The sequence below is a fragment of the Mustela lutreola genome, chromosome 15, assembly GCF_030435805.1.
Source record: "Mustela lutreola isolate mMusLut2 chromosome 15, mMusLut2.pri, whole genome shotgun sequence".
NCBI lineage: Eukaryota > Metazoa > Chordata > Mammalia > Carnivora > Mustelidae > Mustela > Mustela lutreola.
Window position 1 is genome coordinate 52,589,513 of NC_081304.1, and position 11,514 is coordinate 52,601,026.

The window sequence follows — 11,514 nt, forward strand, 5'->3', positions numbered from 1 at the left end:
CTTTTCTTATGATGATGATATAAACTTTGAGCATTCCTTTTAGGATGGGCTCATCAGGAACTGGGCAAAGCTCTTTTCCCCCTCCTACATTCTGGCTTCATTTCCAATTTCCCAATACCTGCCAGCTTGCCTTTTCTTTGTGGAGTTCTCCCTGGCTTTTCTAAGGTCATGAAATGGTCTCTGCAGAATCAAATCAAATTTATAGCAACTGGAGGGACAAAGGGGCCACACTCGAACACCAAATTCTTTTCTGGTGCTGTGGGGAGATGCCACTAGTCTCGTCTCCTGCCTGGTTCCTTGATGGGATTCCTTTGTCATCACAAGGGGTTGATCCTGGGGATTAAATGGCTTTGAGCTCTGCCAAAGAAGCAAGTGTGGATTTCTGGGAGGGTAAGGGAGATGGTTGTGAGGCCACGACGATGAAGACAAGAAAGACAGTGAAATGGCATGAGAAGAGTAGGTGATTATGCATGGCTCTCATTCTGGGCTGAGCCCTGTCCTCAGCCCCTTACACTACCTCATTCAGTATCTGCATTTCACAAATAAGGAAACGGAGGCAGACGCAGGTTGCATGATGTGGTAAGTAAAGGCACCGTTTGAGCCCTTGCCTGCCTCACTATTCAACCAATCAAAACGTCTGTGTGGGAAGCTTCTGCTCCCATCTTTATACTCATACGGTCCTTTTATCATCCCCCCATCGGGCGGCCGAGCCCATTCCACTTCCTCAATGCCCTAAAGGAGCGAGTCAACAAAGCAGGTACTGTATCCCCATCTCTTTCTCATAGAGGATGAAACTCAGGGTCACAGAGGCGACCTTTACAGCAAAACCCCCTACCTGTCCCCATGCATGTTGTCTGTGTTGCATGCTAAGAAGCATGTTTGAGCATATATGCCAATGGATTAGCTGCCTTTTTCCTGGTAGATCTGCTGTCTGGGCCATAGCCATATGCGTGTGCACCCAGGCTGGCCACACATTTCCCCAAGTGGGTTCCAGAGAACCCCTTTTCCTACCCAGTCCGTTCATTATTTAGGATTACCTCTCCTCCCCTCCAGAGGCCCATCTGCGGTGTCCACGTGCTTCTGAAGATTGTGGCAGTGAGTACCCGGCCATCTGGCCGGTTAGGAATGGATCACGAATTGTGGCTTTCTCAAATCTTACGAGGGGTAGCTGAGCAAAGTTGCATTCTCTGAAAGTTTCTGAGGAATCACCAGAAGTAGAGACGGAAATCTATCAATTGTTCAGCCTGGCATCAGACAAGCCCAGGGCTGCTTTTTTTTTTTTTTTTTTTTTTTTTTTAAAGGGTTTTGAGCAGTGGTCTAATTTGACATTGGAGTTATCAGACAATGAGGCATTGAAGGTTGCTGCACAGAAACGGAATGATTTTTACTTTTCTCCCCCCTTCAGAGCTACACAGAATTTACGTTCCCTTTGCTTCCCATAGAATCCAGATTATGTCCATTTCCAATGCTCCTTTACTGACTTTAGTAGAAAAACTTCCTTTTGTTTCCGTAAGGATTTCTCATCCAAGTATCGTTGCCAAAGAGACCACAGACTCAGGGGAGCAAGGACAGAGAAAAACGGCAGTTTTCATTTTGAGACTTTTATTTTCATTTACAGTGTTCCAAACGGGTTCTTTCAAAAGTAACTCTAAACATTTTTGGCTCTTGGTGGCAGGCCAGACCAGGTTCTGCTTTGCTTCAATAATCTTGGTACATTTAGAAAAACAAAAAAATGACGGTAGCTTTATTTGTATTTGAATGCAAAATGTTTTTTCAGTTCTGTAATTTCCCCCCAAAATGAGCGGTTTCAGCAGAACGGCTCTCTGTGATCTGCCAAGAACAAGGAAGCCGAGGCAGAGGGGGGGCCTTAAAAGATGGGTGAGAGTGTGTTTCTAAAGGCACACAGGGAGGGAAGTCCAGGCCCTCCCAGCCCTATTCACAAAGCAACGGGAGGCAAGGGAACTCGCTGCCTGCATTTTCTGGATCTTGAATTTCCTTCCCCTCTCCGCTCCCCCCAAAAAATTAAAATTAAAAATAATCATTGATCTATCCACATCTGTATTTTCAAAAGTTCCCTCCCAGATAAATTTTCCACTAGGCTAGTGTTTGTCAGCTAGGAGTAAGGACTCCTAGATCATTGTGCTCCATTTCCTGCCTATGGGTTTGGGGCTCCTTCTGAAGCCTTCTTACCAGGGCGGGGCAAAGTGAGAGAGGGGCGGGGCGCGATTTGACACCCCCTCCCCCCACCCTTGGTCAAACCCATTCCCCCCCCCCCCCCCCCCCCCCGGCACGGTTGCCACAACCTCCCCACTATTTTATACCCTGGGATCTTTCCAAGAGGCTTTTCTTTTTAATCCACCTTGAAGGAAGCAACCACAGAAAGGAGCTTTTATTTTTTTTTTATTTATTTTTTTTTTTAAAGATTTTATTTATTTATTTGACAGACAGAGATCACAAGTAGGCAGAGAGGCAGGCAGAGAGAGAAGTGGAAGCAGGCTCCCCGCTGAGCAGAGAGCCCGATGTGGGGCTCGATCCCAGGACCCTGGGATCATGACCCGAGCCAAAAGCAGAGGCTTTAACCCACTGAGCCACCCAGGCGCCCCCAGAAAGGAGCTTTTAAATCGGTTCTCAGATTTTGTGTTTACCCATCGGAGACCAAAGGGAACTTCGGGCACAGTAGGTTTCGGTTCCTTCCTCCGCCCCATGGAAAGCCTTTGTATTTTCCTCGCAGTACAGGTTCCAAGATGAAGGGAGATGCGCTGTGTGTTGTTGCTTCTGTGAGTCTTTTGTGAACGCCTTTCCCCTTGGGGGCTGCGTGCATGTGTCTTGAGCGAGGACCCCTCCAGCAGGTGTATCTCCGGAAGAGGGCACGCCCAGAGGTGGGCTCTGCAGAGCAGTCCACGGACGTTTCTAGACCATCATAGTCTGATCGCTGCGTTGTCCGAGCCAGATACGTTGGCCCTGTTGCCCTGTTGCGGTGTTGGTCAGTAAAGGTCAAAGGGAGCTTAAGTCCCTCCACACTGTGTTGCCTTTCTGTAAAATATTTACCTCATTATCTCCCTGATTTTAAAAATAGCATCTGTTCATGATAGGAAAAATACAAAGCAAAACAAAACAGGAAAAATAAAAAAAGTAAAACCCATCTTCGATTCGTTGTGCCATGGAGGGATAACGGAGGTTAGCATTTTGTTGTACTTGACACCAGGCATGGTTTTTTTGTTTTGTTTTGTTTTTGTTTTTTTTATAAATTAATTTATTTATTTTCAGAAAAACAGTATTCATTATTTTTTCACCACACCCAGTGCTCCATGCAATCTGTGCCCAGGCATGTTAACAAAATTGTGATCACACTGCCTTTGGGATTTTCTAACCTCACTTTTCCTTCCTGCCTTCCTTCCTTCCTTTCTCTCTCTCTCCCTTTCTTTCTTTTTAAAAAATTACTTATTCATTTGAGAAAGAGAGAGTGAGAGAACATGGGTGCATGCGCAGGGGAGGGGAGTGGAGATGAGGACAGGGGAGGGGCAGTGGGACAAGCAGATCCCTGCTGAGCAGGAAGCCCTACTGGGGTTCACTCCCAGGACCCTGAGATCAGGAGCTGAGACAAGTCACACACTCAGCTGGCTGAGGCACCCAGGCGCTCCTATCTTGACTTTTTCAGTCAACATCATATTGTGAGTTTCTTCCCCCACCTCAAGTACAAATTTTCTTTTTTCCAAAGTGTTGCTTGCCTGGTTTCCATCATGTGGCTAGAGCGTAGGTTATCATTGGGTATGAATGCTGTTTCCTCTTGTTTTCTCATACTATGACTCAACATAAGGTAACACGGCGAAGAAATTATTCCTTTATTCTTTGATGTCAAACGTTCCACCGTATTTTCCCCTGCAAGTTGTCTTGTTCAGTTTCACAAGATCGAGATGGAGTCTGATGTTAAAATGAATTCAAGGAATATACAGCTCTCTGTGGAGTCCAAAGTGAGAACCCCTTTCTCTACCCTCTAGTCTCCCCTCCACTTAGACGAAACTGCAGCTTGTGAATTGGTGCATCTCCTTAAAATTGTGTCTTTACGAAGAAGAGAGCACGGAGGGTTTGGGGTAGAAAAATTTCTCTTTGGTGCCACTTTAATATTGCGTGAGAGCCCACTTTGTGCCGGGCACTACACGGGTCTTGTGGTGTGGGTTTGCCCCGATTTTGCAACTCGAAACCCGGGATGTCCAGTAAAATTTGAGTTAAACAGTGAATGGTTTTCAATACAGATAGATCCCAAATATCCAGAGACGGAGAGTAGAATGGCTATTGCCGGGGGCCATGGGGTATTAGTTTTTCATGAGGACTGAGTTTCAGTTTTGCAAGATCAGTATTGTGGATGGTTGGTGGTGGTGATGGCCCAACAGTGTGAACGGAGGGAACAGAGGAAAGGCTGTTGGAACTGTGCGCCCAGAAATGTTTAAGACAGTAAATTCTCTGTTGTCTGTCTTTGATCACAATTAAAAAATATTTATACTAAAACAATTACACATGGATCTGAAATTCAAATTTAACTGGGCTTCCTGTATATTAATCTGGTTTCCTTACACGGTGGGGATTACAATTAGAAATGGTCTTACCAGGGTGCCTGAGTGGCTCAGTGGGTTAAGCCTCTGCCTTTGGCTCAGGTCATGATCTCAGAGTCCTGGGATCGAGCCCCGCATCGGGCTCTCTGCTCAGCAGGGAACTTGCTTCCTCCTCTCTCTCTGCCTGCCTCTCTGCCTACTTGTGATCTCCCTCTCTCTGTCAAATTAAAAAAATATAATAATAAATAAATAAAATCTAGAAATGGTCTTACCCAAGGGGGTCCTGGATGCTGACCCCAACATGTGGGGTCTCTGCTTCTACCCTTTGCTTGCAGGGAGCTGACACGGTGGGGGCAGGAAATGGGACCCAGTTCCTTATTACGACGAGTGAGACTCCTTATTTCCTTCTTAGCTTTCTGGATAACCATGCAAAGCTTATAAACACATGTGGGCCGCGTGCCTGTGGAGACAGCAGGCAGTTCATGGGTCTCTTGGCTCAGTTTCCTTGTCTGCGAAACAAGGAAGCTGGGCTTGATGACCTCTCACATTTATTTTCCAGCTGCAGAGTTCTGTGAAGCCAGACAGTTGCTTGGGTATAATAATGATTTTAACATGACTTGGAAATTTTTCTATAATGGTGAAATCCCTTTCTATCCTTAGGGACCCACATATCTTTATGTGGTCATCGTTGCTATTCTCTTTACATTACTGTATGTTTTATTTTATTTTTTTTAATTTTTATTTTTTTTAAGTAGGCTCCATGCCCAATGTGGGGCTTGAACTCATGACCCTAAGATTCAGAGTTTCATGCTCTACTGAATGAGCTGGCCAGGCGCCCCTGTATTACTGTATATTTTAATTAATTCCATGCACTTCCAGTCTGTTGATAAATGAATTCCCAAATAAAATAACCTTAATATTGAGTCAATTTGATAATTACAATTTGATAAATTTAGAGTTGTGTTTTCAGTTGACTGGAGTTAGGTAGGGGAGCAGCATGGTAATTAAAAGCAGCCAATGGACAGTTCCATGCAAAGCTCTAAATTCCTTATACCTCAGTTTTGTCAACTGTAAAATGGGGATAATCATAATATCTACTTCATGGTGTTATTATGAGGATTAAATTGTCTGATCATTTAAAGTACTGAGGATAGTAAATACATACATATTTATATATATATATACTACATGTATAATGTGTATATATATATAATAAAGTAGCTAATAAGTGTGTTGCTATTATTACTATTAAATTATTATTGTCTTTTATATGCCTATTATGGAAAGCGCTCTTTGCAAGTGAGTCAGATAAATAGTAATAAATTAGTAGAAAGGGAGCAAAGGAGAGAAGCAGTTCACAGAAGAAACGACGCAAGCAACAAGACCAATAGACACTTAGGAAAGGTTTGCTAATAATCAGAGAAAGGAAAATTGAAACCATATTGACTAATATAATTGGAGGAGAGGCTATATGTTTTTTCATGAAATGAATTTTTTCTTTTGTCTTCATGAAAAAATGTGCCTTTAAAAAAAAATCATCACAAGGTAATTAGAACTACAACCCGTTACACCCTCCTTGGAGCTGATTTCAAGCCTTATCCTGTCTATTTCATTTTCGACAATTACAAATATATTCAGTCTGGGAACTTGAGGCATTGCCTTAGGAGGTTCCTGGGGGACAGGGGCATTAAAATTTCAGGAATGCCCCATTCGCTAACCCTTCCCATTGCCATTGTGCTGAACTCTAGCCCCTGAGTAAACTTGGGTGTCCCCTTCTTCCTAACAATGAAAACGGTTTCGATGATTAAAAAATATAAGGAAATCCAGCAAAACTTTGATTTTTCCGATTTGTGCTATTTTTTAAAAAGTCACGTTTATAAGTTTTTCCTTTTTATTTTTATTTTTTATTTTTTTTTAAAGATTTTATTTATTTATCTGACAGACAGAGATCACAAGTAGGCAGAGAGACAGGCAGAGAGAGAGAGAGGAGGAAGCAGGCTCCCTTCTGAGCAGAGAGCTCGATCCCAGGACCCTGAGATCATGACCTGAGCCGAAGGCAGAGGCTTAACCCACTGAGCCACCCAGGCACCCAGGTTTTCCCTTAAAAAAAAAAAAAAAAAATTTAATGTGTGTGTGTGTGTGTGTGTGTGTGTGTGTGTGTATGAAAACTTGGTGGTAAATTTGATGGTGTCCCTAAAATATGCTTAGTTTGCTGTTCGGATTCTGGGTGTTGTTATTGGGAGTGGCGCTGGCCTGATTCTAGAACACCAAGGAAGCCCAAGTATTGCTTCCTCTGCTCATTTGTTCTGACACTGGGATGACCCCTGTGCTGCTGGGGGCTCCCTGTGCACTCAGCCCAGCAGCCACCTCCGGCAGGAATTCAGTAACCCTGCAGGCCCTCAAATCAGCCCATAACCAGCCTCCGGAGTGTGTGATTTCCACTAACCTAACCTGGTGCTTCTTTCCTCACGCAGCCTTGTTAACGAGGTGTACGAGGTAGACGACACCATCCAGACCTTGCAGCAGCGTCTGAGGGACGCGGAGGACACCCTACAGTCGCTGGTCCACACCAAGGCCACCCTGGAGCATGACCTGGCGGTCAAAGCCAACTCCCTCTACATTGACCAGGAAAAATGCATGAGCATGCGCAAGACCTTCCCCAACACCCTCCGGCTGGTGGGCTTCTGTTAGAGGGCCCCACCAGGAGCGGGCAAAGTGGAACCACAGCCCTGCTGCAGCTAATTTAAACGGAATGCTAATATTGTCACTTATTAAAGGATTGTGTTGATAGAAAGGTACCAACGTGCTGTCTCAGAGAGTCTTTTGTCTATGTCCAAACCTTCATTTTCTACTATGTACTAGACTTCTGAGCTGTAGGAAGAATATAAAGAAATATAATCAATCTGATAGAGAAAGTTAAAAAAAAAAGATTATTTGTATTATTCTTGTTGTTGCCTGTGTAACATGAATGGGCTGGAATGGAGAAATGTATTTCCTCTAGGTAGGTGGTGGGGGCAGGTATCCCGAATAAGGTGGATTTTCAGTTCTGTCTGGAAGGAAACCCAGAGGAAAGGAGAAACGCCCTTGGGTATGTGGTGGTTGGGGTAGTCTGAGCAAAAACAAGGGTGGAAAAACGCACAGGGGATTTGGAACGATAGTAAGGAGACTGGTTTGACTGTGATTCATAATTCCAGGTGTATAATGTGGGGAGGTCTTTATCTCCAGGTCAAGGAGTTGAGGGGAGCTGACAGACCTCTCTGAGCAGGGAAATAGCTGTATGAAATTGTGATCGGGCACCGATATCAGAGTGATAGCAGTAGAAACAAAGAAAGGAGAAATACAAAACACATTCTAACCAGTCAACAGGGCTTGGTAACTCTTTCCATGGGAACGGAGTGCCAAGGTGTCCAGGATGGCAGAGGCGTTGACCCTAGATGAGTTGCAAAATGGGACATTGCTTAAATTCCAGGAAGCCCTGTGGTATCCCAGGCGTTTTTGTTTAAAATAACTTTTTATTTATTATAAATGAAAAACATTTGCATGACATATTTTGGAAATGAAAACACACACACACCGACTCCTAAGAGGCACATGTTATCACAATACCCAGAAATGATCACTGAGGTCTGTCAACATTTTCTTTTCTGTGCTCTCAATTCCTTTGCTTAGACTCTCTTTGTATACGTATAATATTTATCTACACATGTGGGTAATAGGTAATGTTTATGGTTATTTCCATATATAAATATGTCATTGGCTGTTTATCCACGACATCATTTTTGAAAATCTTTCTTTCCACCTCCAAAACCCAATATGTTTTGCTTGTGGGAACTTGAGAAAACACAGACACAGAAAAAGGAAAATAAATGTCCCTATTTTTCTAAACTAGGTACTTTGATATGTATAGATTTTTATTTCTGTACTTATACACTGGTGTTCCTCTCAAAAATCAGAATCATTCCGAATAAAGTAGCTAGTACTTTTAAAACGCCTATGTGTCTGATACCGTTCTCAGTACCTCATTCACCTCAGCCCATTTATGCTTCTGCACTGAATCCTACTTATACTTTTGATGTCATTAAATATCTTTTCACAACTTCATTCTAATGGCTTTTTGACGTACCATTGCAAGGAAGTTCTAGAATGTTCTATAACAATTTTGGGGGGGAAAAAAGCTTTTACGGGGTGTTGTCATTTTGCCCTCCTGAGAGTTGTGTTACTCTGCACTCCTGCCAACAGTCTATGAGAGGGTGAGTCTTTCTGCATTTTTGATAACTTGTTGTGTTTTTTTTTAACCATTTAATAATATAAAAATGGTCTTCATTGCTTTAACATCTTGTTCTTTGGACACCAGTGATGTAGAGCACTGTTCCCTGAGTCCTTGAATTTTTTCTGCTAATTGCTTGTTTTTGTTATTTTCCTATATCCCCTAAGCAGGAAGGGGAATTTTCTTTTTTTTTTTTTAAATCTTTTTTTTTTCCATTTTTTGTGAGAGTTCTCTGTATATCAATCATAGGACACTTTCACCATAGGTACTGAACATGGGTTCTTTATATGGCACTCATTTTTACATTTTGTTTATGGTTTTTAATGTACGGAGGGTGAAGTGTACAAATGTTTCCCTTATGATTTATTTATGCCTTTGGAGTTACACTGGGGAAGCTCTTCTTCATCGCAAGATTATTTACTTGTAATTTCTTCTAATTCCTCTAGTGTTTTCTGAACCATCTGGAGTTCAACCTGATAGGATGTTGACAGCATTTTGGCTTTGAATCCTTTGATGCAGAAATCCTGAGATGGGAAGGTGGGATTACTGGAGGGAAAGGCTTTCTGCCTGTCTCCTACTTGTCACTTAGGTGCAGCCCCCTCTCACCCATTAGCTAGTTAGCATCTCTCTATCTGTCCTCTAACTGCCGTTGATTGACCCCGAACCCCATCTCTCTCTCTCTCTGTTTCTTTTTTTTTTTTTTTTAAAGATTTTATTTATTTATTTGACAGAGAGAAATTACAAGTACACTGAGAGGCAGGCAGAGAGAGAGAGAGAAAAGGAAGCAGGCTCCCTGCTGAGCAGAGAGCCCGATGCGGGACTCGATCCCAGGACCCTGAGATCATGACCCGAGCCAAAGGCAGCGGCTTAACCCACTGAGCCACCCAGGCGCCCCTCTCTCTCTCTCTGTTTCTTAAAAGTTTCTCAGACCTTGATTAGTCAACTTCATGAAACATCTCAAAATGCTAGAAAAGTTGACTTAAACATGGTGAGCTTGGACTGGAGATAGTTTTGCCATCTCAATATATCATTTTAGAAATCAAATTGTAGGTTTTGGTCCTCCTGTCGCTTCTAATGGAAACAAAGATCTTTAAGGGCCACTCGAGCCCTTAGGCCATGGGGGCAATTAAGTGTTGATGGTCATCGCTTTTAGACGACAGTAAGAATAAACATAAATTCCACACGTCTCTAAGTTGTTATATGTTTCAGGGAAAATCTTGCCGACTTTTTCCATGAATTGTTACTTTTTTTAAAGACTGTATGCCTGCGGAGTTTTTTCCCTTAAACATATGTTGCCGGCATAGCAAGAATGTGATGGGAAGAAAACGCAGTTCAGACACAGAAAAAGCCAGTTTTCTTGTTATTTCGGTAACCTGTGGGCAAGACTAAGTTCCACAAATAAACATTCGGTTGCTCGTCTTAAATGTTGTGGCCGCTTCACGAGGGTAAATATTCTAATGCTGAAATCCACAAACAGCTAAGAAACACAAAGCGCGATCTTGTTTGAGAATCACACGACTGCAAATATCAACACGGGATGTGGCTTTATATACTCAATCCTCAAGTATCTCTAATAGTATGTGGCTTTAAGAAGGGCTGTTGGACGGTCAAAGGCTTCCACCTCCCCAAGCATCATTCAGATTTAGAAATGCGCGTAACTGCCCCAAATAGCCAAGTCACCTATAATTTTAGTAATGTCCATTTATGCTTCCGGGGAAGTGTTTTCATAAACACCTCACCTGGCACTTTTGAGTCTTGAGTTCATGCTGTAAATAGCTGAGGTGGGGGGTCTGGTTTTAGGTTATAATTTTTGCTTTGCTCCGAAAGCAGGGATGGAGTCCTTCCCTTTGTACGTCAGGGCTGGCTCAAGGCACACAGGAGGGGGTGGAGTGGCTGGTCATTGTCAGCATCCACTCTGCTAGCCCTGACCCTTCAACTGTTCCCAGCAATGCTGGGTTCGCCTTTGGCGTGATTGCCAAGACCAGCCTTCTGTGCAGAGTGCTCTGATGGTATTTTTGGAGCCCTATATATTCATGCATTCATGGGGAAAAGAAACAATATTTAATTTCTTCACCAGAGCTGGACAATTGTTTCACCTTGCAGACCAGCTCCAGACCTTGGTATTGTGTATTTATTGAGTGTTGAGTTGAGAAGGATTTGAGGCCCCAAGTGAGCTTGGACAGGTAAGAATCTAGAGCTGCCCTAGAAGAATATTGTCTGCAAGGGGTCCGGGGCAGAGAAGAGGCAGCACGAATACAGTTAGCTTTTCTCTAAGTTGTTCTGAATCCTCTTCAGCTCAAATCTTTCTCTGTCAACATCTAGAAGTTTCTGTTTTGTGATCCATGACTCATTCCCTCCAGACCCTGTTATTGCTAATTTTGCTGGGCGCTAATAGAAGTCCCTTTCTTCTCCTCCTTTTTCCTTTTAGAAAAAGGACCTTCTAAAGAGCTCCCCAGGACTAAAATGCAACTCTGGTGTCTTCATAGCACAGTGAGGAGGGAGCTTGTTGGGGAAGAGGGAGCATTTTACTGCTGCTATGAGTGCTATCTCGTTGTGTATGGATGGACAGAGCTGTGGGAACCAAAAAATTCCTCCTTTTTCTCAGTTATTTTTTCCTCCTCCCTGTAAGGGGAAGTGATAACTTTGAACTAAGTTTCAAGGCTCTTGTTTCAGGTATTTTAGGTCTTCAGTCACTCG

General features: G+C 43.1%; 1 protein-coding gene across 3 annotated transcripts in view; it reads left to right on the forward strand.

Moving 5' to 3' along the window:
• The window catches only part of TEKT3 (tektin 3), a 38,116-nt gene extending 29,574 nt beyond the window's left edge, over positions 1–8,542 (forward strand). For all 3 annotated transcript variants that reach the window (XM_059149256.1, XM_059149258.1, XM_059149257.1), the window contains one exon: positions 7,025–8,542. In XM_059149256.1, coding sequence (XP_059005239.1) covers positions 7,025–7,241 — 217 coding nt within the window. In that variant the 3' untranslated portion in view covers positions 7,242–8,542. The remainder of the gene's footprint in view (positions 1–7,024) is intronic.
• The last annotated feature ends 2,972 nt before the right edge of the window (positions 8,543–11,514 follow it).